Source organism: Tribolium madens, unplaced genomic scaffold (genome assembly GCF_015345945.1).
Source record: "Tribolium madens isolate multiple individuals breed KSU strain unplaced genomic scaffold, Tmad_KSU_1.1 Scaffold_96;HRSCAF=242;Tcas5.2_LG5, whole genome shotgun sequence".
NCBI lineage: Eukaryota > Metazoa > Arthropoda > Insecta > Coleoptera > Tenebrionidae > Tribolium > Tribolium madens.
In genome coordinates this window covers 8,336,967-8,364,366 of record NW_025401068.1, presented here as the reverse complement: position 1 = coordinate 8,364,366, position 27,400 = coordinate 8,336,967, and the positions used below count along the sequence as shown (strand labels likewise).

At 34.7% G+C, this 27,400-nt stretch overlaps 4 protein-coding genes across 8 annotated transcripts in view; 2 read left to right on the top strand and 2 right to left on the bottom strand.

Moving 5' to 3' along the window:
* Positions 1-15,857, top strand: part of LOC123012528 (schwannomin-interacting protein 1 homolog) — a 76,222-nt gene extending 60,365 nt beyond the window's left edge. For 2 of the 3 annotated variants that reach the window (XM_044410523.1, XM_044410525.1), the window contains 5 exons: positions 5,046-5,451; positions 6,409-7,713; positions 8,274-8,371; positions 13,624-14,306; positions 14,638-15,857. In XM_044410523.1, the coding sequence (XP_044266458.1) occupies positions 5,055-5,451; positions 6,409-7,713; positions 8,274-8,371; positions 13,624-14,306; positions 14,638-14,791 (2,637 nt within the window). In that variant the 5' untranslated portion in view covers positions 5,046-5,054 and the 3' untranslated portion in view covers positions 14,792-15,857. Of the gene's footprint in view, positions 1-376; positions 560-5,045; positions 5,452-6,408; positions 7,714-8,273; positions 8,372-13,623; positions 14,307-14,637 lie in introns of those variants that run through there. The other variant, XM_044410522.1, reaches the window with a different exon arrangement.
* LOC123012529 (growth hormone-inducible transmembrane protein) lies at positions 15,772-17,597 on the bottom strand. 3 transcript variants are annotated; one of them, XM_044410528.1, is made up of 6 exons: positions 17,492-17,597; positions 17,021-17,208; positions 16,851-16,962; positions 16,652-16,793; positions 16,121-16,602; positions 15,772-16,071 (listed from the first exon to the last, which is right to left on the bottom strand). In XM_044410528.1, the coding sequence occupies exons 2-6, from the start codon at positions 17,202-17,204 to the stop codon at positions 15,981-15,983; spliced, it is 1,011 nt and encodes a 336-aa protein (XP_044266463.1). In that variant the 5' UTR covers positions 17,205-17,208; positions 17,492-17,597; the 3' UTR covers positions 15,772-15,980. The 3 variants fall into 3 exon arrangements, with proteins under 3 accessions (XP_044266463.1, XP_044266462.1, XP_044266461.1); XM_044410527.1 differs by having other exon boundaries at positions 17,413-17,553; XM_044410526.1 differs by having other exon boundaries at positions 17,021-17,519.
* Positions 17,598-17,631: 34 nt separating this feature from the next.
* On the bottom strand, positions 17,632-20,469 carry LOC123012382 (ATP-dependent RNA helicase DHX33). The gene is made up of 5 exons (XM_044410250.1): positions 19,423-20,469; positions 19,169-19,353; positions 18,853-19,122; positions 18,012-18,804; positions 17,632-17,964 (listed from the first exon to the last, which is right to left on the bottom strand). Exons 1-5 carry the CDS (start codon positions 20,098-20,100, stop codon positions 17,764-17,766), a joined length of 2,127 nt encoding a protein of 708 aa, XP_044266185.1. The 5' UTR covers positions 20,101-20,469; the 3' UTR covers positions 17,632-17,763.
* A 70-nt stretch (positions 20,470-20,539) lies between these two features.
* LOC123012381 (rho-associated protein kinase 1) lies at positions 20,540-27,383 on the top strand. The gene is made up of 8 exons (XM_044410249.1): positions 20,540-20,689; positions 20,912-21,167; positions 21,722-23,653; positions 23,806-24,860; positions 24,911-25,230; positions 25,283-25,578; positions 25,647-25,869; positions 26,419-27,383. Exons 2-8 carry the CDS (start codon positions 20,987-20,989, stop codon positions 26,507-26,509), a joined length of 4,098 nt encoding a protein of 1,365 aa, XP_044266184.1. The 5' UTR covers positions 20,540-20,689; positions 20,912-20,986; the 3' UTR covers positions 26,510-27,383.
* Positions 27,384-27,400: the final 17 nt, after the last annotated feature.

Below are 27,400 nucleotides of genomic sequence, written 5' to 3'. Positions count from 1 at the left end.
TGTCTCTAAGGGGCAACCGGTGGGAAAYACTGACCCAAATAAATTTAAATGTACTAAAGCTGAGCGAAATGCAAACTGTTTTTCAATAATTGGTTTAAAATGAAATTTAATTATGTCGATGCTCCCAATAAAGTTTTTTTTTCTCATTTACTTTAACATTTCAAAAAATAATACTATTTCTCTGGCTACAGCAATGTTGTTAGGCTGCTGTTCACAAACTTTTATATCTTCAGCACTACTATCCAAAATAGTTATAGTTAACCACTTGATGCCGCAATTAAGTCCTGAGCTTCCAACACCGAAAGCTGTATCACGATAGTCCGGCCTTCGTAGTGCGTCACACGCGATCTCGTCAGTTTTAGTTCACCAAGCTAGCTAGTCGGTTCATTCATCCATTAAATTAAACACAGTGTTTCATAAATTTGGGTGTACAAATAATCACAATTAGACATATGTGGTGAAATTGTCGAGACCAAGCGGCCTATTAAACGATTGCGTGAACAATTTGCAGCAAATATGCGTCGAAATTGTACCACTGGATGGACTACAAATGAAAATGGTATGTTTAGTGCTCGTATTAACCACCGTAATTTCAAATATATTTACCCTCTTGCGTTTAATCAGTCTCGCCTCTTTATTAATTAAACCAGAATTAGAGCACTTGAAATATTCATGCAGAAATGTTTTCTATTATAAGTGGTTCAATCGATTTGAAACGAATTTTGATGTGTTCTGGAATAATAAAATGTTCAGAAGTATACCATTGATTATCTTGCCGCCAACAAGTCGCCTCCGTAATTGAAATTTGAATAATATTGTTCCTCTGCTACATTAAAACTATCAATTTATTGATCTCAACGGTATTGTTGAATYGCTCAATTTTTAAACCATTAAATCAAGTTTTATTGCTAGCTGAACAGGTAATAGTTTAAATATTTWTTAATCAAAGTTTTCATCGCTAAATAGTAACTTTAATGACCTTTTTTGGACTTTAATTTTTTGTTAAATATTAATAATTTTTTCTTTCTGTTTATGTTCAAAAAGTAATTGCCATTCTAAATTAGCAAATAAAAAAAAGTTTGATTACTAAAGAGTAATAGTTATCTATTATCACTTTACACATCATAAATCTTCGTAAACTTACCATAGAAATGCACACAAACATGCAATATGTAGATAAAAAGAAACCTTTCAGGGTAAAGTTGTATCAACTGAAAAGCTTTTTCATGAAAAGGTAGTGTTGCCAAAACTTTTATCGAATCTAATATACACATTTCTTACACTTTTCACTTTTTTTGTGATCAAACATTAAATATTTAGAAAACATTGACATTTTTATTAATCCTCAAAATTAGGTAATTACTTCCCGAAGAATTAACTGTACTTTTAGAATAGATTACTTTAAACACGATTTGATAAATTTTTAGAAAACTCCAAAACCCACGCTTTAAAAAATGCAACTATTCGAAACCTTAATTTCAAACCAGTTAGCACTTTTTTACTAAATTTAAAAAAATGGGATAGAAGTTGTCTATTTATGTGAAATTTGTTTATTTTGTTTCATAATATACAGGCTGGATTATGAAAAACGCCCCAAGCCACAATTTCATTATTTTTAAAGATATAACAATACTTTTTTGATCAAAGTTGAACAGTTTTTTGTTATCAGTCTTTTGCTTGTCTTGAATAAAATGAATAAAAATGTTCTATTCTTTCCAAAGCCTACTTTATTTAATTTAATTTTCAAATTRCCTAAAAGCAAAAGTTAGTAATAAATAATAGTTATTGAGTTTGAAATTTAATAAGAMATTTAAAAATAATAAATATASAGGCTGTTCCTTTTAAAAAACTGAAATTGATGTCACTTTCGGTGAAACAGGAAGCAGCAYTGACTGAGAACCTATCCCAAACAAAAGATGACAACTTTGTTTTAGAAGCATTGTCATATCTTTAAAGATAATRGAGTTTTGACTTGGGGCGTTTTTCGTAATCCATCCTGTATATGTGTTCAAATTATGGTCTTTGAGTCTTTTTAAATATTTAAAATAATTCAATTTTTTTGAGAGTTTGGGTGCTTTTATTATTAAACATGTCTTTAACTTTGCTTGTATTACTCAACTTTGTACCTCAAAACACCCTTGCCCTCCTTTACCTTATCTGACATATAAAATTAAAAGTTGTATCGATTTACTAAAAATACGCACCGACKTTTACGCAAGATTGAAAAGTTGCACTCACATTCAGTTGAGACTATATCCTTTCGAATATTTTGAAATTATGCTGAGACTTTCGTCATTTATCGATGCCTAGGTATATAATCTTCTCTTCCCCACCTGCTCAGTGAATAAAACAAATGGAACAAATAAACCACGCACTTTCTGAAAAGTGTCGATTTTTTCTCACTGCTGATCCCCGTAATTTATATATGCATCGAAGTCTCGCACGTGCAAATGCGCCTCATTCTTTTTAATTGGCTGTAGTTTGAAAGGTCAGCGGTGTTCTCAATGTCCATTCCTAGTTCGGCAAATGCGAAGTTCATCCATTTTATTTTAAATGTCGAATTTATCGATAGACAATCATCCGTCCTTGAAAATTATACTTTTCTGAATATTAGCAAGCAAAATTCACGATTGTCATAAAAGTTTGAGCTTTTTCACACTCTCACAGTAGGATACCTGTAGAGTTTAGGTAATTAATTTGTTGTATCTACAACTTTTGGCTGTAGACTAATAAGCTGTGTAACCAGAGCAGCTATTAACACGATTGATCAACAATCGTATCGAGTCAGGCTGTCGTTAAACCGTTTTATTGCTGCATAATTACATTTCATGTAAAATAAGCTCTCAGAAATGAATATTTAACAAGTAACAACAAACGTTATGGGCACGACCTAGACACTCCGACGAGTCTGTCAAGCCCGCATTTATTGTCTAAAATGAATTGATCGCCCACTGAAATGACAGAGATATCGGAATTTCCTCCAGGAAGTAAATAGAAATATTTGCCGAGATATGTTTGAAGAGGAACCAAGAGGCGCACCTTCGGGCTACCAACACCAAAGCGGTTTACTTGTGGGTTCTGTGTACTTAAAGCATACATCTCTCGAAATTGATATATTTTCCAAGCTCAAATATTTTTGCCAAAATAGATATATCTTAATAGGAACCACATAACGACTATGTATAAAACTTTTCGCAGTCTGAAACTTCTTATTGTTTTTTATATGATTGAACGGTTATTCTTTTATAACTCGATCATTTCAATTTGACGTCTCTTCGTTCGCTGCTGTCAGATATTATAAAGTTTTCCTTTTTCTAACACGTATTGTTACATTTTAATAAATGTTTTCTGTTTTTACTTTTGTGTTACAGAAGGTGACAAAAATCCATAAATCAACTCAATTATTTAAAATATGTGGAGATCAATGCGTAAATCTTATTCTTTTTAACATTACAACACTTACTGTTATTTCTTATCCACTCAACAGATCTTTTCCCTAGTGAAAAAACACAAAAGYAGTCGTTTCTCTAATCGAAATTTAAATTTAAAACGGGATGAATCGGATAAAATCTTTTCAGTTTTGAAGCTACACACTCATATTTTCTTTAAAATTTCTTAAAAATAATTATCTAAATTATAATTACTTGATTTTGAGAAAAGTAAATCTCGCAGTCTCTTAATGAAATTACTTCGTTGTACTGAAAGCCTCAAAAATAAAAAGACTGTCACTCATAAAGCAATAAAGGAGTCAACAACCGTGTGACATGGTTAGAGAAGCCGGTTGAAACAGTGTTATTAATTAATGTAATGCTTTTAGGAATTTATCAGCTGCCTGTGGCGCCTCTGTCGCCACTATACTCCCTCATCTTATCCCATGCTTTGTTTCGCCATCCACAATTTATTTATCTCGATAAATTAGCTTAACCTGGCATTTTTTGTAAAAACCTAAGCAGCTTAATCTTGTTCAAGTCTGAATTAACTCAATTACTTACGCATTTGTTTACTAAATGAAATATAAGGCGTCGAGGCCCTAAACCGATAATTAAAACCAATATTTTAATGCTTTAATTGGGGCTTTTGGGGGAAATTAGGTCAGCGGTAAATTGATTTGGGGAGAAGTTAGTTCTCAACGAACCGAAATTGAAATAAAGAAATCAAAAGCGGATTAAAACGTCCGAGTTTGCACAAAAAATTGCAACTTCTTCCAATTTCTAACATAGTTTTTTCGATTTTTGATTAAGTAGCGTTTGTTTTGTAATATACACTTTGTTGGACTTGAAAGTACTTTCAGTGGGGTGATAAGTCGTTAGTAAATTATTTCAGCTTTGAAAATAATGATTGATGTTGGCGCCTCTCATATTTTGTGATAATGGCTGCAAGTTTCATGAAGATTATATAGCGTGTTGCCTGAATATGCAATGTTTTAACACATGATAAGAATTTATTGAAGTTGGAGTTTTACGATTTATAAATTGACCTCAAACTTGTAAATTACTTGAGGAAATTAAAAAGGCCTAGATGGAGTTTGCTTTTAAATTAATAAGAAGGAAAGGCATGTCTGAATTAAAGTTGGATAGCAATTGTACTAAGGGTTCACGAGGCAATTTAATTTAAAGAATTCTCTTATAAAAAATTAATAGCTGCCAGCTCGCGTATAAAATAAACATTAGAGCTGTGAAACCGGGGCAAATGTTAAATATTTACTTAGTTGAGGCGCATTCTTGACTGAAAAAGAGTATTGAGAGGAAATGGTGAAGCTTTCATATCCAAATCTTAGCAACAAGCTACTGTTTGTTTGGGTTAGTTGGAGTGGGACACAAAAAATGAAGCGAGACAGTGGGAACAGCTACGGATCGTATTTCAACAAAAGAATAAAATAAATTTAGTCAAATTTAATTTAATGTAACACTTACACTGTTAATTCATTAATTAATATCGGTTTGCGAGCCGCCTCTGTTAGAGTGTTAGATTAAATTTAAGGGGGTCTTGAGTGTGTTCAATTCCACGCTTGATGAAGATTTTCTAATTGAGATCGTTATTTTCAGGAAGGAAGTATGCGGTTGAAGTCCGTGGACGGACCTCTGTCCATTCATAATGGCAACAGCAACGACATATTAAACTCCCCTAAACGGATTAACACGCTACAGAACAGCAACGTTACAAATTTCACTTCGAATCTCACAACCACAACTGAATATGATGACATTAACGGGCTTACACAACGCACTAATGAGACACTAAATAATATCAACAGCACCCAAGAGAAAGTGCAATGGTGCAACCCTTCTCAAAGGACGAAGAAGCGAGAGCTAACCAACAACGCCAACAACAGAAACCAGTTGCTCAATATCAACAACACACTGGCTGCTTCCTTAAGGACCACGAGGCTCGGCACCGCCTCTTCCATCTACTCGGAGTCGTCGCCAGATGATAGTCTTCTAGATTTTGAGGGTAAACACACATTTTCATAACTTGGCTCTAAAATATCCCACTTTATGACAGCCCCAACAAAGGGTTTCTTATTGCATTTCAAGAGAACTTATCAAATGAAATAAATTTAATTAAACTTCGGTAAAATTCATTTCAAAACCAGCAGCGAATTCCGGCTTTTAATTTTACAAATTTATGAAAACGATTATTAATGTTCATGGTTGTAATTTCAATGCTGATTGGTGCTAAATTAACATACTTCAGTTAAAAAGGGAATTCGATTAAGTATGATTTAATAAAATGCCATTTCAAAGGACAAAAATTGCTGTCTGGAGAATACATGACACGAGTGAAAATTTGGGAGCTCTGAACCAGTTAATTTAAAAGAAGTGTTTAACTGTAGGTTAAAAATAAATTTTAAAATAAACACAACCTAAAATTTGCAGATATTGTAGTAATAATCTACTCCTACAATACAACGTACAAAACCACACTAACTAAGACAAAGCCATTTCTTTTATAGCAGCACCCAATGCAGAACTCATCACGTATTATATTCCAGTCGTCATCACATAAATCAAAATCTAGCGTTTCCTCCATGCGCTCTCGAATTTTCCAATTATTTTTATTTGAATGTCTGCAGCATAAATTTATTTTTTTTAATAAAATCGCCGGTAATCACGAGGTTGTAAAACAGATTACAGTATAAATCTTTGAGCAAAAACTAAAACTTAACAGAAAACTTTTCTACAAGTGCTTCCTCCAAACTTTCCTGTTTTCTCTACAAAGATGAAGTCGGAATATTAACTTTTCTAATTATCTTACCCAAAATTAGCTGAAAAGCTTGTTTGTATTAAAAAAACAATTTGTAAGATCCTAAGGCGGGCTGTCGTTGATGGTGTGTCTCAACTCAAGTGCTGAAATATCTGAAATTAATTGGGTGTTGCTTGTCAGCTGTAACCTAAAATTCTGTTTCAGACGTCCATCAAACCGTCTCGTCCGCAGACACATCTCCCCAGGATGAGGATCGCGGTTTTGATATTTCCGATTCCGACTCTTCTGAAGAGAGCAACTTGAGCAATCGAGGCACAGCGACCCTCCAACGACGAGGCATAGTAAACCCGAACTATCCTGGATTTCAGCACCTCGCTCACACACTCGATTACAGCATTAAAGCCTCGTCAGATACCGATTTCACAGACGACGACTTTGAATGCGAATCATTAAACACCGCCAAAACCGACGTCAACAACATTAACAACAACAATGTGGAAGACACAGATTATCAAATCGATCACATTGACAGCGTCAATCGATTAGACAGCGTCGAAAATATACAGAAAGTGTTCTATGACAAACCGGTGTTTAATATTCAAGAAGAATGCGGGAATCGAAGTGACTCGGAAACGAGCGGAAACTCGAATCAAACCAGTGATGAAGACACGGAAATTAGTGTAGCACAAACAGTTGAACTCAATATCAAAACAGAAGAAAATATCACGCCAAATATCATCGGAGATTTTGAAAAAGAAGTCGAACAAGAGTTTGGGAGAATCTCGTTAGAAAATTCTGAATTGCTCAGTCTGGAAAAGGCAGTGGTTCAAGAACTTGCAGAAACAGTCGAGAAGTTGAACGAAGCAATCAATACGCAACTATTATCTCCTATCAGATATAACATTCAACCAAACGTTGAGGAACCTCTAAACCAATTATCCTCAAAACTCGAGCCTCAACCATTAGTTCTAAACGACACTGAAACCGTAAAAATAAAAAACATGCCTTTACTGACTGAAAACCTCGTAGAAGCTAGACAATCCGATAGCAAAAATTCAGTAATAATGAAAACTAAAATCTGCGACGCATTTCTCTCAAATGCCCAGGAGACGATCGCTTCACTTAGCGAAAACCTCTTCAAACCGGAAAAAGACACCAAAATGAACCTCGACTATACACGAAAAGACTCCAATCGCGAACTCGAGGAAATCGAATATCAAATTAAAAAGCTAAAATCAGACAACAAACATTTGCGACTCGATGAACTCGAGAAATTCAACAAAGAGGACATCACTAAGGACTATAGAGAGAAAGATGAAGACAGTGCAGTGCCCCGGAAGAAGGAAAAAATCGACTATTATCTGAAAAAACGAAAAGACTATAATCAACAATTTGGCAGTTTGATAACGTTTCCAAGACGGGAATTCGGAGGAAGAAACCGCGAAGTGTTAAATAGAAGGTCGGTGCCAATGGCTAGAGAGAAGAAAAGGGCCTCGCCCGAAGTTTTAGGTGAGTTTTTTTTAATTAGGTGAAAATGTGCTAGTGGCGTGATATTGTTAAGAGAAATCCCAAAAGAGTAAAATATAATATGTTGTAATGTGTCACTGCGGTCACGTTCTTCATTAATAAGGCTAATTTACCCCTGATGCATGCTGTATGGAAGTTACACGGTTATTATTTCAATTTATAATACGAATTAACAGTTTCAACAAACAAGAAAATTGAAAACTTCATAGGTATTTAAATATTTAATAACAGCTTTTCTGTTAAATGGAAAATAGCAGTACAAACATAAGTATTATTTTGTTACTAACAATTTCATATCTGAAATCTGGAATTATATTTTCTGAAAAACATGCCCAAATTTAAAATTGTCTAAAAAAACTTTTTTCATTTCAAGTGGAATTCGCATATTCCGAAACACAATTCTTCTCTTGATTAGCCTATTTGTGCTATCTGTGTCTCTGAATCATCTCAATCTTCTCTATTAGATGTGTCAGTTAGTAGATCATCACTCATTTCTCTTTTTTTTATTTGTACCAAATTACTGATGAATCCTTCCACTGCAGGCAGTTTCGACGTTTACAACATCGAGACCGCAATGCCTAAAATCGACCTGGAGGCCATCGAGTCCCATCTACGTGCTGCCCGCGAAGAGGAGCGAAGGGTAAGTTGCACCCCCAAAAAACTCGTGTATATTTAACCGTCCCCCAAACAAGAAATGTGTCAAGAGCAGCAAATAACCTGTTCATAGATCTGTCATAACCACGAACACACATGTGTTGATTCAGATCTCCTACACTCAATGTTTTTTTTAACTGAACCTAATCTCTCAATTACATACGGCTGAAATCAGCTAACGCGAGTGCGTTTAGTCTAATTTATTTCGCGAACTGATGTCACTAAATTAAAACTGAAATGTTTCCGCGTCGGAATTTTTCGCTGTTTTAGCACACACGAATCGATGTATCGATGCATTGTGCTCGTTATTTAATTGTCTGTGATGGATTTGAACAATTGCCACAAGGTGAGGTTCAACTTGTCCAATTCTCATACCGGAATTGTAAATAAACAATGATATGTTATCATCGATAAGAGGCGCTAGATACACTTATTACTTAATCTGTCGTAAATTTGTCCGCTTTTAATGCTAATATTGTGATACTTTTACGGAGTTTTTTATGACAGTAATATGCCTGTTCGTTCCAACAAACGTGGTACAATTTTGTAGTGTGGTTTAATAATTCGCTTCAAAGATGATGGATGAATATGTTATCGAGAAGCAAGATCCCATGTATAAATTTTTAACAATGACGCCAATGACACACGATATTCTCGCAGAGGTAATGAGCTTTTTAGCTTCTTGAGAAACAAAATTCAAGTTATTTTAAACAGTTGTCTAACACGTTTATTACCAGTGTTTGTGTTTATACTAACTTTTAGAATAAACTACGAGACTTTAGTTTGAAGGTTATAAAAATGAGGCATTTTTTTTTCATTCAATTAAGTGAATTAAAAACTTGAAGTTGAAACACTCTGTATACAAAATAAATCTTTGTTTTTTTTTGGTGATAAATAAAAATCGCTTAGTTAGGTACGAGTACTTCTACATTAATTTATAAATTCATAAATTTTCAAATTGATACAAATAACGATTGACAATTACGAAAATAAATTGTTACGTATCGCATGTATAGTAGCTATCGCAAGTAAAAACAATAAATTGCAATATTAAACACAAAATTCTCTAACATTGTTGGTGATGATAGCACCATATGGGTTCATCAGACCATGAAAAATGACGTGTTTCCTTAATTTATAATTATTAATTTGTTGTTAATTGATGTGATGTATAAAATTTTACCTCTAAATAATTTTAATTAAATAAAACCGGAAATGCACAAAAAGAGATTAATAAATAAAAAACTATTTTACTGGCAAGTACGAGTATATTACTTGGCGTTTTTATTTTCTTTTCACAAACCAAACACAAGAGAAATATCGCAATCAAAGCCATCCTCCGGTTAATTCCAGCCTTCTGTTTCTCTTTATCTTGCCATAAAAATCAGTAAATATCGAAATATCGCCGGCGAAATATTTATTTCGTTCTATATCCCTTTCAGGCGGCTTTCTCCCCCTAATCGGATTTTTGTCATGAAATTTAGCTTTCTTTACAAACAGATAAGAAAATGTGTTGCCATTTAAACGAGATAACCGTGATTTATACGCCCGAAGCAAGAAATTTGCAATGTATGTGTCCTACATTATTAAAATATGCGCGCAAATCCGAGCTACCAAATTTGATTAGTTATCTAACTGCATCCATGTATGTAATATGGGTATTTTATCTAGTCTGATGCATTCTAATTTGGATTACGAAACGAGATCTGCATTTCCACGGGAAATGTGATATTTGAAACGTATTTTTCAGCTCTGTCAAGATATTTTCATCAAATTATGACGGCATAAAAATGTTTGTTCCTTAGTTTTATTTTAATTTATTGCCATAATTTAATTTCTTGAGCTATTTATGTTTCATGAATATAACAAACCGAATTTGAATAGATACCTAATAATATTTTTTTTAATTAAAGAGTTTGATGGTCGAAAGATATAAAAGTAAGTTAATTATTATAATATCGTACCTTCACTAATTTTACGAACATCCGCCCACCTCATTATTTGGAAACCTGAAATTTTTGCTTTTTTATTTAAATTCCTATAATTACTCGACTCTTGTAGATTAGAAGTACAACATTACGCCACGGTTGAATATTTTCTTTTTCCGGTCAATAAACAAAATTCTTTCTCGAACCGGTAAAAAATCAATGCTTCCAACTTTGTTCTAGAAAATACCAAATGGCAAAAATATTCAAGACAAGTACATTTTAATAAAATATGTTGTTTTATTTATAGCACCGGTGGGAAACATGGAAATTTATGCGTTTTTATTTATATAAAACAACAATAGTATACACTGTAATACTGAGCTCGGATTTATATGCAATCTTTTGTTGCTTCCATAAACCTCCATTTCATAATTCAGGTGTTAAACGAAATTTTCCGTCTGGTCTGCACTTTTGTGTTTTTCAGCCCCCGGAGTAGGTATAAATCTACCTACATACAAAGATTCTCCTCGGATGAAATTATTACTTGAATATTAACAAGGCGATGCTCTAGTGGTTTATTTAAATAATTAAGATTACTATTTGCAAGTGAAATTATTTTTATGTGGCGCATTCAAGTCCGCGGCAAAATAAATTAACAATAGAAACCTCGGTTTCCTCCACAGTTAGTGAATCCGCTTGTTAGTGAAACGTTGCACGGAAGTGAAACAGAAATCATCCACAAGAAATGAATGAACATTTGTTTATAATCAGGAGTTTACCCCCGGTCTTGACCGGATATTCGCGATAATAGTGCATCGTCGTGTTATCTTTGAATATTCCATTTGTGGTGTCGTTTCGTGGGACTGTTATCTTTATTTTTTATGAAAATGACATCATTGAAGCGTAAGAGACATTACAAGAAAGATACCACATATCTGCTAGACCTCTACACGTTAACATTCGACGAAAATGAAACGCTTGAAAGTTTGGACCTAACTGTGAGTATAGTTTTTTTGGGGTCGCAAGGGGTATGTGGAATTTTTTATTATTATTGTTTGGGTCAAAACGCAATTTTAGAAACTTTTATTGTAACAATAACATAAATACAATTTTTTATTTCTTCGAAGAGCAACTAATTCTTACGGAACTAGACACATTTCAAATTTTGAAAAGTTATTCTACCGTTAAAATATGAAATATTGTTGCTGTATCAACTATTGTTTTCAATCAAGAGCGGAACAGTTTGTTTATAACTTTACTGGTGATAAGTTGCGATGACCTCAAAATTATTTATTTAACATTATTTCTTTCTAGAAAACATTGCTTTATTTTATGTTTCATTTACTAGAAAACATAAATCAAATGTGTCATAGTTTACATATTAATTTATAAATTTAATCAAAGTGAGAAATCTTTCTCATGTGATACCTTTTAAAAAGGTTTTCCAAGTCAAGATTTTTTCTTAAAAGTGATTAGAAGAGAAATTCAGAGAACACAATGATAGGTATGAATGAAAGCGTCTATCTTCATTAACTCATTTCCAAAAGACAGCTTTTAAAAATTTCCACCCTTCACGGCTATTATTAGTAAAGATATTTTTTATTAAGACTGTAATGTCTGACTGTAAAAACAAGATTGTTACCTTATTATTAAATGTTAAAATGTTGCAATGCACTGGATACATTTCATATTTGTTACCTATACTTTTTTAGCATAACTGAAAAAAAAAATGTTGCTTATAGCCTTTCTCTCTTCTTTTATATATATTTTAAATTATTTTATTTAAGTTTAAATACGTATAACGGGGTAAGGCAGATAAGTGTCTAAGAAAGTAATTAATCAATCAACTTAGTGTAATTTGATTTTAAAATTATAATATAATGCTTGTAAAATATTCTTTTAGACTTTTTAAGATAAATTAAGATCAATTAACAATTTATCATAATAATAAAGAACTTTGAAATATGTTATTGGAAACATTTAAATCTTAAAAAAATTGGCGATTACAAGATCGTTTGTGTTGCTTTCGAGTTTCGAAATCTGTTGAGATTAAAATAGTGAAATAATGAAAGCATTTAAATAATAGTTACTTATTCGACGAGTTTGAGTGTAATCGGACCGAGTGGGTTATTAAACCACGAGTGTAACGATGTGTAAATGTATTTATTCTTCGACACTGTCAAAATTTACGATTTTTTTCCCCTGTAAGGAAGTTTTGACAACTGTTTGGCATTTCTCAATACGAAACGTCAGATTATTTTTAACAGATTTAAAGCGAGTTTAAGCCTTATTGAGTCTAATTCGAAGAATAAAATGTTGTATTCAACTCGTTTGAGTATAAATCGGACGCTTTATTCCACCTTGTGGATGATAAACCACTCGTTACACTCATGGTTTAATAACCCACTCGGTGAGATAATCCGTCCGATTTACACTTAAACTCGTCGAATAAATAACTATTAAATATGTATATTCAAACGCACTTACAAAAATGTTTAAAAAATAGTACAAATATTCTTACAACACGAAATAGTTATGTATCATTATGGCACAATATCAATAAAAAGCACCAATAAAGAACTTTTAATGTGAAATTGAATGACACATCGTTTAAATATTTCGCGCGCAAGTCAAGACGTGAGGAACTCATTAGGCGAACCTTTTTCTCTTAACCTTGAGACAGCTGACAGGTGCTATGGCAACGTCAGTCTGTCTCTTTCTCAACAAAGAATATTCAATGACACTATCTTTCTCATCGCCCCTAAACAAAAACACCGGATGGTTTGATTTTCAACGTGAACATGTGCAGAGTGCATTTGTTGAAAGTTTCTCAAAGAACAACGAAGATAATTTAGCATCAAACCTTTCATTTAAATCAAGTTTATTASTTTAATTCGTTAATTAAGTGGCAAGTCACGCGTGAAAATGTTTGACAATTTGTTAAGTTCGTTGAAAAACCACACGACCAACTTTGGGGATTTAGTGAAAGAAAAGTCGCGAAAAATCGTTTCTAACATAAACTCCTTGAAAAATATCGGCAAACATAAGGCTACGTATTACACGGTGGCCCCCCGTGAAGAGAATGAATATTTCGACAACGACTACTTGTCCCCCCGGGCCTACTCCATGACCACTTTCAGTATTGACTATAACTCGGTTAATGAAAACATGGAGTGGTTCCCGTACGTGCCCCCTTCGTACGACGAGCAAAACATCGTTGATCGTTTCATTAAAGTCATTACAATAAACGACGACACGCTTGATGTAAGCCCCCCTGAAGTTTAGCCTTTACTAATCCCCGTTTTTCCAGAGACGGACCGACAGGGAAGAAATCCGGCGCCGTCTAGCCATGGGCTCGGAAGACGACTACTATACGGATCGGCCCGGCAGGAAACCCAGCCTCCAGGCTCGGCTGCAGAGCGGCATGAACCTCCAGATCTGCTTCATGAACGAGACAGTATCAGATACCGAAAGTCCCAGCTCGGATAATGAATGCCCCCTGACTAACCCCAAACAACCAAAGACTAGTCCAAAGACACCGCCTGAAAAGACTTTGCCCCCTGCGCGGCCAGCTTCGCTGTCTCTGGGCCAGCCGTTGCTCCAACCAGTGACACAGCCCATGACTGAGACTGATTTCTTCGCCAGACAAGCAAGACTCCAGACTGAGGCCCGGATGGCCCTAGCACAGGCCAAGGAGATGGCCAGGATGCAGATGGAGATTGAGAGACAGAGACAGAAAAAAAGTCCCATCACGGAGATGGTGAGAAATAGTCTGGAGAAAGTGGGGATTCCGTTCCCAGAGGAAAAAAGGAGGTTGTCGAGACAGATTTTGACAGAGATGAATGTGGCGCAGCTTCAGGTCATTGTCAATGATCTGCATACGCAGATTGAGACGCTCAATGAAAGTCTGGTCAAGTTTTTGATGGATAGGGACGATCTGCATATGGAACAAGATTCAATGCTTGTGGATATTGAAGATCTGACGAGATATTTGTAAGTTGGTTTTCTCTGGAATTCAAAGACTTACTATTTCTAAAAAAAAAAATAAGAAAAACTGTACATCCGATAGGTATTCTTTAAATTATTTATCAATTTCTGTATATATTGTTTTAATCCTTGTTTTTTGTCATGCACTTGAAGTTAGTTTTTGGATTAAAAAAGAAAACAACTTGAGGTTCCACCATGTTTGGATCAATGAAAAAGTTTTCTATTTATCTAATTACTTGTTGATTAATCAACGATTGACACTCGGTAATTGACACTCTCGCTAGACATATAGAGTTAAAAATGTGTACGTTACTAATTAAAAATATGTTTTTTACAGGGGGGCAAAGGAGCAAGTCTTCAAGGAGCAAACTTTGCTCCCGTCGAATAACAACATACCTCCTCCTTCGCCAGCGCCGTCTTCGCCATTGGCTGCTCTCAACAGCAGCGTGAAACCCCATTTACATAGGATAGCAAGTTTGGTTAAAAAATAACAAAATTGTTTAATACTCCCTTATGACCGAAACTGTGAATTGTTTTGATGGTTGAATTTTGGCAATGAAACTTCAGATATTAAGCGAGAGCGTGAAGCCAGTTTAAACTGATACGTAAGTTTTGCAATTATAAAAACAAGCGTTTTAACAGTACGCAAACGTCTTTACTCATGATGTTATTTTTGTAATGATTTGGTAGTTAATTATTTTTATACTTTTGACATATCAAAGTAGTTTATTTGGAAAGTTTCTCATATCCTCATGTGAATGTACATACTTACTACATAATTTTATGTAGATGTTGAGCTTATAACTGTATAATATGGTTGTGTTCCTCAAAGTTTCAGAAATAGTGTTACAAGCTAATTGAATTTATGATAATAGAGACAATATCAACTTTGCATGAACTGATTTTTGTTAAAATAAGTTACATCATGGGGTACTTCAGAGCAAAAGTTTGCAAAGTTTTAAATGAAGTAGCCGATTATGTAATGACTAGAAATATCTAAGAGCCAACTGAATCTCAAGTTGTATCACTAGTACTTATTAGTTATTAAAATTGTGAATTTCGAAAACTTGTGGTCCAGTTTGTTGATCAGTCATACCTACTCTTAGACACCAACTGTAATATAAATTGACTGAAGCTTTTTCTGTACATATGAAATTAATGTAGTTATGAACTTATCTCTTTAAATAAGGACAGCTTGGAAAAAGTTGATGTTAACAGTAAGTAGGAAATATTTTCAAAAGTTTGGAAGGGTAGTTAACTTGCCATGTGTAGATATTATAGATTATTTTAATGATAGCTTCAACCCTTATTTAAATAATTTAAATTATTCTTGATAATTTTCTATGAGAGTATGTTAATGTGCCATAACGTTACGTTTGCACAGCACATATTTAATTTTTTTTTGAAGACTGCACTTGTATCCAAAGACAACTTAATCTAATGGAAATTGTTTCTTGGTATAAAGAAATGATTATTATCGGATGTTATTTATTGTAATACTAAAACTCAAATCATTGTGAATACAAAAAGCTTAAATAAACTACTTGTAAAACATCACGCATTCGTTTTTTACAAACACACCTCTTCCATCCACTATATTTACAAACTTAAACTTAATCAAAACTCAATATATTTGATAATTATTAAAAAAATAAGTATAATTTTTGTCACAAGCGGGTTTTACTTCCTTCTTTGACCGCCACCACCGCTGGCCAAGATTGTCGCAATTCTGATGAAAATATTCAAAGTATCCAGATAAATCGAAATTGACCTGAAATACAAACATTAACTCAAATAAACCAGCAAACCCTTCAACTTACGCATTAATAGGATCATAGGGTCTCACTCCATACAATTGGGGCGACGCTGGGTAAGTCTCCGCTTGCTTAACAATCCTTTGAGTATCATACAACAAGAAAGCAGAGAAAAGAAGCAACCCCCCATAGATTGAAATTGAATACAACCCAGCTCCCAATGCCGTTGWTGGTGGTAAGAAAGCGCTTCCAATGGAAGCAGCAAACACAACACCGAGACCCATCGCCAGTGGRGCCCCCATATTCATGAATTTCTCACTAGGGGCACATACGGCAACCGTACTCAAACCTCCTACAATTCCAGCAGTGTACCAAGCAGCCCTGATTAGCAATGGACCACCCAAGAAACACATGGGGGCTAATACAGCCCCCATAGTGCCGGCGTGAAGCAGCCACGCGAGTTGTTTCGCTCCGACACCTTCCTTATATTCAATGCTTTGGCATAATATTCCAGTGCCCATGATAGCCCCTAGAGTAATAGCAATGCCCTAATAAAGCATGTTTTAAATAATTGAATTTAAAATGGGGTTCTCGTACCATAAAACCATTTTTTGTTACTAAGTTCATGATGACCGGACTTCGGAACGCAGCCATGGCGCTAGCTGCAGTTATTGCGATTGAGCTCCCAAAGTACATATAAGTCGATTTAATGCGATCTCGGACATACTGGGGCCACAATCTGTTAAAATGTTGATAATTGTAAATATTATTCTGTTTACACAGTCATAATACTTACACTGATCTTTCAAACGCCCCTACTTCTTTAGACAATCCTAGACCATAATAACAAAGAGCCCCAAGTCCCAAAAGAGCTCCACCAGCTACTGCTCCCTGACCAATGGTAAAAGCTGACAAAAACGTATTTAATAATCGTAAAGTAAATCAGTCACAGTCAAAAGTACTTACGAGTTCCGGATGTGGGGGCCATAGCCCGTTCACGTAAAGTTTGTCTTCTGGCAGCCCGACTGAGAGCATCGCGGCTTTCATTAGCGTAAGAACGCACAAAAGACTGTTTCGGAAGTTGTCTCAGCACAGTATATTGAATCACCGGTGCTCGACAAACTAACCTAGCTGCTAACAATGACGCCATTTCGCTAAAAATGGACCACGAGCTTTAGGTGAAAGCCGAAAGTGTTGCACTCGACTATAAAAATGTTTGTTGATAAATGCGTAGTCTTAATTTAGAAAATAAGTAAACAAAACCCCTTGGAAAGTTCCAGAACGTTTGAGGTTAGATGATGCAATATTGAATAATTTATATTACTTTAACGCTAATTAACTTAAGAAGTGATTTATACCTGTTTACAACCAAAAAATTAACGAATCACTGCACAATTTAGAGTTATTTAGAAAAAATTAGAAATTTTGTTGCTTTACCTTTTTTGTTATTTTACTGATTTTGACATTTGACATCCAACTGTCATAAAGCAGGAAGGTGCAATTTAAAGATAGCTTCACAATAATGGTGAAAATCTGCTTAMACGATGTGCGTAAACGTAATGACGTAACGAAAATAATTGATGCATAAAAATATACAATATAATGGTCATAATAACAAGTAAAAAATAATTAATAACACAATCTAAAACTAAATTGAACACACGTTCAAAAGAACATAATGGAATATTACAATTATTTCATTTATTACATCAACTCTCCCTGGCACATTTTATACTGTGTGTTTTGAAATAATCCGGTGCTGCTTCCTGCAGCCAATCACTTTCGACCGTTGACAGTAACCTTAAGTAGCGTTTTGTTGTTTGTACAACTTCTGTGAACAAAACAAAATGGGGTTGTTGGCCATGCAAGACGGAACTTGGGTGAATTGAAACTACTTGTCTTTTATCAAGCTGCAAAAAAATCGTTAAGACAAAYCATTAAATAACAAAAAAATTACTGTAATGTATTGTCTATCCCTGTGAAGTTCAGCGACATTCATAAAGAGGCCAGTCAAAAGACATTTTCTAACTTGATCCATCTGACTTCCACACGACGCCAACGCAAGCCCCGTCTTAGTACAAATTTCCTCCAGTTGAGATCTGACTTCTCTCGCTTGCAAAATATTTCTCATATTGATGTAGTGTTCATGACACCAACTTCGGCAATTCTGACCCACATTACTAAACTCCCTATAGATATTTAAAAGGGTAATGTGGTCTCCATAGGCCGAGAAGAATTTCTGTCGGATCGTTTGTACTTGATCTCGTTTATTTGGAGGGCTGAGTAAAATTGATTCAACACTTAATAGCGATACTATAGTCAATACTTCTTCCAAACAACCAAAATTCGACGCAGATAGTAATATTTTACTAAACCGGGGGTCAAGTGGAAATTTTACCATTTGTTCTCCTAAACTAGTTAAACAACTAGACTCCACGGCTTCTATGGCACCTAATAATTTCAACTGATCAAAAGCTGCAGTTATTGCATCTTCTGGCGGTTTATCCATGAAATCRAAGTACAACGCGTGGATGTCTAGCGCAAGAAGTTGCAATGCGACAGAAGTGAGATTCGCACGTTGTATTTCAGGAATCGTCGATTTTTGCATCATTTCAAATTGAGATCGGGTGTAGAGTCTGTAACAAGTGCCTTCAGARTCACGGCCTGCCCGACCTGTTCTTTGCCAAGCTTGTTCCTGTGATATTCTTTGCACTTTGAGTAACTCTAAACCAGTCGCGGGATGATAAGTTCTATCAAWTAAGAAATTAACAAAAAATTTAATTTCAAATCAATCTTACCGAGCCTTAACCATCCCACTGTCAATGATATATTTAACTCCCGTGATAGTAACACTAGTTTCGGCAATATTTGTACTAATTATAACTTTCCGCATATTTTCGGGTGAAGGGTTAAAAACAGTCATTTGTTGCGAACTAGGTTGCGCAGCATATAAAGTACACACTCTTACGTGGGGGCCCTCGACTTCAGGGTCTTTACTAAGGACGCGTATTTGGTGAGCTACAGCTTCGATTTCTTCTTGGCCGGTCAAAAAAATTAAAACATCGTGGCTAAAAATCAATATTAAAAAAACGAATACYTTTAATTTATTTTTACTTTGCTGGTGCTTCCCTATGAATTTTAAAAAATGTTGCTACAGCTGCTGTTTGATAATCTTCATGAGGTTTCACTGTGTAAAAAACGTTAACTGGGTAAGTCCTCCCTTCAAGATATACTGCTTGGCAGTTGTTGAAGTATCTTGAAAAGTGGTCAACATCCATTGTTGCAGACATGATGATAATCTATAAAATAAATTCACTTAAAAAAAACAAAATAAAAAATAAACGTGCAAAGAATAAACAGTAAATCACCTTTAAAGACTCTAAATTCCTGTTTTCCCTAACTTTCTGTRCATTTTTAACAATTCCAAACAAAACATCAGTGTTTATTGTCCTTTCGTGAGCTTCATCCAAAATAACGACTGTGTATTCCATTAGCAAATTATCAAACATTGCCTCCCTAAGTAACATTCCATCAGTGAGATATTTAATTTTGGTTCTTTTCGACGTTACATCCTCAAATCTGACTGTATACCCAACTGTATCTCCTACGGTTTGTCCATTTCCATATTCTTGGGCTACTCTTGTTGCGATACTAACTGCAGCAACCCTCCTAGGTTGCGTAATTGCTATCCTACCATTATTTTGTAACCTTGCTGAATTAATATATTGAGGAATTTGCGTAGTCTTCCCACTCCCAGTTTCGCCCAAAATAATTAAAGTGTTATGTCTTTTTATTAAATCTAATAGTTTGTTTTTCTTGTCATAAACTGGCAGTTTCGTTCTTTGTTCTTGTATACTTATTTTGAACTTGTTACCCCCGTTAGCGATACTTGACTTGTTTGATTCATTATCATTTAATTTGATTTTTTTAGGAGAAGTTGGACCGTTCTTCTTGCTAAACAAAATAGGTGTAGGTCTTGGCTTAATCTTAAATTTTGAAATGTTCAATTTATTGCTATTCCCCAGTAAACTGTATTTTGAATCCATTTTTATAGGTTATACACGTGTTGGTCCTATCGACGTAAAACTACATAACAAACATTTCCGGGAGTAAATAAAAAGTACAGCACTAAAGACACACTTCACTCTTATCACTAATAAGTACTAAAGAAGCTTTTATGTTTTTCTTCGAAATCAAAACATAACCTACACTTTTCAAAAATCGATTGTGGCTACAGTTACACGCAGACACTAGTGTGCTCAGACATCACGACGTTGAAAAACTAACTACTAAACACCAAATTTTTGTTAATTTCGTTAATTTTCAAGTAATGTAAATGATAAAATCATTATTTTATTTTATAATTATTTTTTTATTAAAGTTATTAGTTAAAGTCAAAGTGCACAAGTTACTAACATTGCAGATTACAGTTTGCTGTAAATAAGAACGACAGATGTCAGGTTGGTAGTCGATTGTTGATGATGATTAATTGAAAAATGGCTGCTTGACCTTTTGGAGTAAATATGATTTTTTTACGGTGGTTTGGTTAATATTTTTGTATGTGTGGCGGTTATTAGTGCTTCTTATGACTCTGAAGAAAATCAGGGACGTCTTCCATGTATCTCTAATGCTCAGGTACTTGTAATTTCTCCTTTCACCATACAAAGATAGTACAAAAGAAAAGAAGAGATAGATTTTGACAGTTCATAAGTCCACAGAAAATCCGGCAAACATAATAACAACTCATTTAATCTCAAAATGTAATTTCCCACATTGCCCACAATCATACATAAACCCATTTTAGCAATTTACTGATACTTTCTCAATTTATCTAACTGTCATATCTGTTGTCCACAGGTGTAAGAAATCGCATTACCATTTACTTATTTCCTAGTGAATGGTCCCATTTTATTCGTTACCATAGCTATAACTATGGATTTAATACAAGATGAAGACAGGCGGAAGAGGCTACGCCTCCTCCAGGAGAAGATCCAGGATCCAAGAGGGATTGGCAACATTGATTCCCTCTTGGATACTGTCCAGGCCCTCCACACGGATTGCGATTATCCAGCCATGAGAAAGATCAAAAACATCGAAATGTATCTAAACAGATGTAAGTAGATAGCGTCAGGCAGGAAAAATAAAGTATAAAAGGGAAACATGATGTAAGACTTTTATTACAGTTGTGAATGTAATACCAATAACGACATTAGAATTTTTAATGATTTTAAGTATGTTTTAAGTTRAAAAGAACACTACAACGTTACAATCGTGTTAATAAAATTATAATAGACATGATAATAAAAATATTGGCTATTTGGAAATTATTTTTATTTAATGTTGTTTTTAATAACACATTATGTACACAATATATCAGAATGCGTTATTTTATTTGTGTTATGAATGTTTTCAATTTTGTTTGCAGTTTTTTTGTAATATGGATGATTAATTCATCGTGTAACAGCAGTATTATTCAACTGTATTTTAAAAGCTGTTAAAAATTAAATTGTTTTATTTTTATCTCCGTCATTACCAGATTCCATACGCGAAAAAATCGTTTGCGATAAAAACCTGACGTTAGTTATTTACTTCGTTTACAATTAACTCTTGCACAATTTCTCGCTAATTTATATTCTCGTTGTTAAAATATAAAAAATGTCTCTTTAGACGGGGATTTTGCCACTGAAGTCGTCAACCTTCGCATGAAAACGGACGATTTTGAGCACATCAAAGTTATAGGACGAGGAGCTTTCGGCAAAGTCCAGCTAGTTCGCCATAAACACACTCGCCAAGTCTATGCAATGAAACGCTTAAGCAAAGCTGACTTAATCAAACGATCAGACTCTGCATTTTTTTGGGAAGAAAGACATATCATGGCTCATGCTTCCTCTGAGTGGATAGTCCAACTGCATTTTGCATTTCAAGACGCCAAGCATTTGTACATGGTGATGGATTACATGCCTGGTGGAGATATCGTAAACTTAATGTCGAATTATGAAATTCCCGAAAAATGGGCAAAATTTTACACTATGGAGGTCGTGCTTGCTTTAGATGTGATCCATTCAATGGGATTTGTTCATCGTGATGTCAAACCAGATAATATGCTTTTGGATAAGTACGGTCATTTGAAATTGGCCGATTTTGGTACCTGTATGCGGATGGACGAGGACGGACTTGTTAGATCGAATAACGTGGTTGGTACCCCTGATTATATCTCTCCGGAAGTGCTTCAGAGTCACGGGAAGGGAATTTACGGGCGGGAATGTGACTGGTGGTCTGTAGGAATTTTTCTTTATGAAATGTTGGTAGGCGAGACGCCTTTTTACGCAGATAGTTTACTTGGTACTTATAATAAAATAATGTATCACGAAAATAATTTAACCTTTCCTGAAGAAGTAGAAATTTCTAAAGAGGCTATAGCTTTAATACAGGGTCTATTATGTGATAGAACTAAACGTTTAGGACGGAATAACGTTGACGAGATAAAAAAGCATCCGTTTTTTATAAATGATCAATGGACTTTTGAAAATTTGAGAAACTCGGTACCTCCGGTGGTGCCTGAATTATCGGGCGATGACGACACTAGCAATTTCGATGATTACGAAAAAGAAGAAACGTCCGAAGAAGTGTTTCCAGTGCCAACTAGTTTTATAGGAAACCATTTACCATTCGTAGGCTTCACTTATAATTCAGATTATCAATTGTTATCAGAAAGAAAAAATGATATTGTAGATAGCGGCAAGATTAATCATCTCAACGATAAAGACGCAAATGCTCAAGTAACTAAACTACAACAACTCTTAGAACACGAAAGAAGTAACGTGGAAGAATTGAAAGAAAAACAACGAAATTTAATTGCTCAAATCAGTAGATTAGCTCAACACGAATCAGAAGTTCGGGAGGAGTCATCCAAGTACGAGAAAGAATTAACCATCTTAAAACATAATTATAAAGAATTGCAACGTAAGGCCGAAAACGAAAACGAGCTCAGAAAGAAAACGGAGAAGTACCTAGCTGACATCAAGCGAACTTTGGAAGAGGAACAGAATAAAAGAACGCGCGAAATGAACAACAACCAGCAACACAATGACAAAATCAACATTCTAGAAAAACAAGTCAACGACATGCAAGAAAAGCTTAAAGTCGAGACAGAAAATTGCCAGAGGTTGCGGAAGCAAACCACGGAATTAACGATGGCTAAGGCGGCTTACGAGCAAAAAGTCGCTGAATATCAGGCTGTGTTACAAAATTTGCAAGCACAGAGAGACAGTTTTCAAGCCGAAGTTGCCACCCTGCAAGGACAATTGACCCAAGAAATTGCAGCAAGGACGCAAACTTCGGAAGAATATCGTGTGATGGAAAACCGATTCCAGAATGTTAACTCCGAGTTGGAGAGAAGTATGCAACGGGAGAGGAAAATCTTGGCCGACAATACGCAACTGACTGAAAAAGTCTCGACTCTAGAGAAGGAATGCGCATCTCTATGCCTAGAATTAAAGGCAGCTCAAAATAGGTATCAGCAAGAGGTTAGGGCCCATGAAGAGACCGAAAGGAGCCGGTTGTTGAACAAGGAAGAGGCTAATTTGGAAGTTGTTAAAGGTTGGTATAAAAAAATTCTCTTATTTTGTAAAAAATTAGTTAATTGCTGTATTTTTTGCATGCAGAACTTATGGATAGAATAATTAAGGGTAAAATCTTGATTTATCAAATGWACACTTATTTTGGGGTATTATAAAAAAAATTGTTTCTAGCTCTTCAAGCAAAACTCAACGAAGAGAAAAGTGCCAGGCAAAAGGCTGATTTAAACACTCAGGAAAAAGAGAGGCAAATTTCAATGTTGTCGGTMGACTACAGACAAATCCAGCAACGACTACAAAAACTAGAAGGCGAACATCGACAAGAAGTCGAAAAAGTCAAAGCTTTGCACAGTCAGCTCGAGCAGGAGCAACAAAAGAAAACCGTTTTACAGTCAGAAATGAGTCAACATATTTCCGAAGTTGCGAAACTTAAAGCTCGAGAATCTCAACTCGTAATTGAATTAAATCAAATTCAAGAGGCTAAAAAGAAGTTAGAGGAAGATTTGTTCAAGTTGAAGCGCGATTGGCAAATGGAACAGCTCCAAATGAAAGAATTGCAAGACTCGTTTGAGACGGAGCAATATTTCTCTACTTTGTATAAAACACAGACTAACGAATTACGTGAGGAGTTGGAAGAGAAAAATAAAGTTAATAAAGAGTTTGAAGAAGAGTGCGCTTCGTTGAAACATCAATGCCAGATAGCTTTGGCTCGAGCTGACTCTGAGGCTTTAGCGAGGTCGATAGCTGAAGAAACAATTGCCGATCTAGAAAAGGAAAAGACGATGAAAGAACTTGAGTTGAAAGATTTGTTAGCCAAACATCGAAGTGAAGTCAATTCGAAAGAAGTTGTTATTAATTCGTTGAAAGATAGAGAAATGGAATTGAAGAAAATGAATGAGCAYTTGTCGAAAGAGCGGGAAGATATAAATCGGCAATTGAAACAATTGCAAGAGGAGTTTAGTAAGAAATCAGGAAATAGTGAAGAAATTGATAAGTTGAAGARCAAACTTCAGACTGAATCACTGTTGAAACAACAAGCTGTTAATAAGTTGCATGAAGTTTTGAATCGGAAGGATTTGAGGGAGATGAAAGGGAAGAGTAAGATTTCTAATGCGGATTTGAGGAGAAAAGAGAAAGATCTGAAGAAACTTCAACAGGAATTAAGTCAAGAAAGGGATAAGTTTAATCAGACTATTAGTAACTTCCAAGCTCGTATACAGGAATTAACGGTAGGTTTTTAAGTATAAAATTGTTTGGGGATTATATTTTTTTTATTTAGGCGCAATGTAATGAAGAAATCGCTTCAAAACAAAGGCTACAGATGGAGCTGGACAGCAAAGATTCGGAAATCGAACAGCTTCAAAAGAAATTGGCCGCGATTAACAGTGAGACAGCTTCGTTGAGCTCAGCCGATAACGAAGGAGATGAAATAAATTCCGATTCAATGATCGAGGGTTGGTTGTCGATTCCGTCGAAACAAAACATCAAAAGACACGGGTGGAAGAAACAATACGTTGTAGTGTCAAGTCGGAAAATAATTTTCTACAATTCAGAAAGTGACAAGCAAAACACCGATCCTGTGATTGTTCTTGATCTCTGGTAAAAAATCTCGGGAGAGTTTTATAGAGTTGATAATTTGTCTCTTTTTTAGCAAAGTGTTTCACGTGCGTTCGGTCACACAGGGTGACGTCATTAGGGCCGATTCCAAAGACATCCCTAGGATATTTCAATTGTTGTATGCTGGAGAAGGCGAAGCGAGGAAAGCTGACGAGCAAAGCAATTCGCTTGATGTTAGTTCGATGCGGAATTTTGAAGACAAACCGGGTACTACGATACACAAGGGTCACGAGTTCCTAAATATCTCCTACCACATGCCCACGACTTGTGAAGTTTGTCCTAAACCTATGTGGAATATGTTTAGACCTCCCCCCGCTTTAGAGTGTCGAAGTGAGTGTTTTGTGTCTTTTTGAGGATTGGGGGAGATGGATATTCATGTTTTTCTTTCTTCGTTTCAGGGTGTAGGATAAAAATTCATAAAGATCATTTAGAGAAGAAGGAGGATACTGTACCTCCGTGTAAACTACATTATGACCCTTCTTATGCCAAAGAACTTCTCCTGCTTGCCCCTTCAATAGATGATCAAAAGCAGTGGGTGTGCAAATTGAGCCGGAAAATTCAGAAATGTGGATTCAAAGCCAACAATTCCAATGCCATAGATTCAGCTAAAATATCGCCTAGGTGAGTTGACGTAGTGTTGGGCATGCACACGTAGCTGGTTACGCTGAGCTGTCGGTTAGTTTTAATTTTGTATACCTTACGCTTATCTGTAAGTTCTGCAATTATTCCATCTACTTTTTATTAGCTTGTATATATATGAATTTTTATCAATAATTCCATTTTGTAGTAGTTCTTTAGCATTTTTGTGAAGGACATTGTATTTTTTTTTYMAAWTKRMYTKKKRRRWKKTTWAWWMYYMRKTTTWWTTWMYTYSSMARRAWYYYCYWWTTYTTATACGGAAACACATTTTAGAAGTAAATAAGAGTGAAACTTTTGACTGCTATTCTCCATGCTTGGCTTTGATTACTAATTTTCTTCTGTATTTATGATTGTATTTTTTTATTAAAATTATGTTATCAATAAATTTTATGAAAGTTTATTTTGTTTTTGTTCAATTGGCAATCCAGCACTCGAAATTGCTTTTTCACTTGCTTGTGGGCCTGTGCACCGGGTGAAGGATTTTTTTCTTAATTCGAATGCTTTTACTAAGTTTTTCTTCTACATTAACAGGGAATCAACTCGTTCTAGTTTGAAGCCATATATGAATATCCAGCAACGATCTGCAACTCTGCCTGCTAATTCTTCAATGAGTGGCAAATGACATTTGAATCTTCAATTAAGTTAACATTTGAATCTTGAATGCTTCTAGTTTCATCACTAAATACTGATACAGAATATACTTTTACTATCTTATCACATCACTGTATCAATCTTATCAGGTTTTAATAAAATTCTTAATAGTTTATTTTGTTGTGGCACTAAATCTTAAGATACTTAACAGTTATTCCAAAAGATGTTTTTAACATCATTAATGAATTGTCTTAGTCGGTTGTTTGCTAATGTTCGCTGAAAATCTAACTACGACGCTGTACTAATTAAATTTTTGTAAAGGTGCTAATTTTGTTTTGTAAAAAGTTTTTTTATTAATTAAGAAATTCTCAAATCAGAGCTTACGAGTTTTTTAACATGACATTCCTTACAGTACAGTAATAAACTTTTCTGTTTTAGTTGTACATTGTTTGTTTTTTGTTTAGATTGTACAAATATTTTAATGCGAATTTTGATTATACAGGCTGGATTATCAAAAAACGCCTCAAGTAATAACTCCATTATTTTGACAATACTTCTTCGAAGAAAGTTGCAAAAAAATGCCCACAATCTGTTCAACTTCGATCAAAGAAGTATTTTCATATCTTCAAATAGAATGAAGTTAWGGCTTGTGGAGTTCTTATAATCCAGCCTRTATATAATTATGTATTTATTAATCTTTGTTTCTKTTCTTTTCCTATTGTAAAATTGTGCCTTAAACATTCATTCGTAGTTATACTATTGTATTAACTACAACACCAATAAGTTATTTTTTAATATAATTTTGGCATTTCAGGTAGTAAAATGAAACGTTTTTTGCCTTATGTATTATACAAAATGTAAACCAAATGGACAATTCTGAATAAATTGTTCTTATTTATTAATGATTTTTTCTTTCATTACA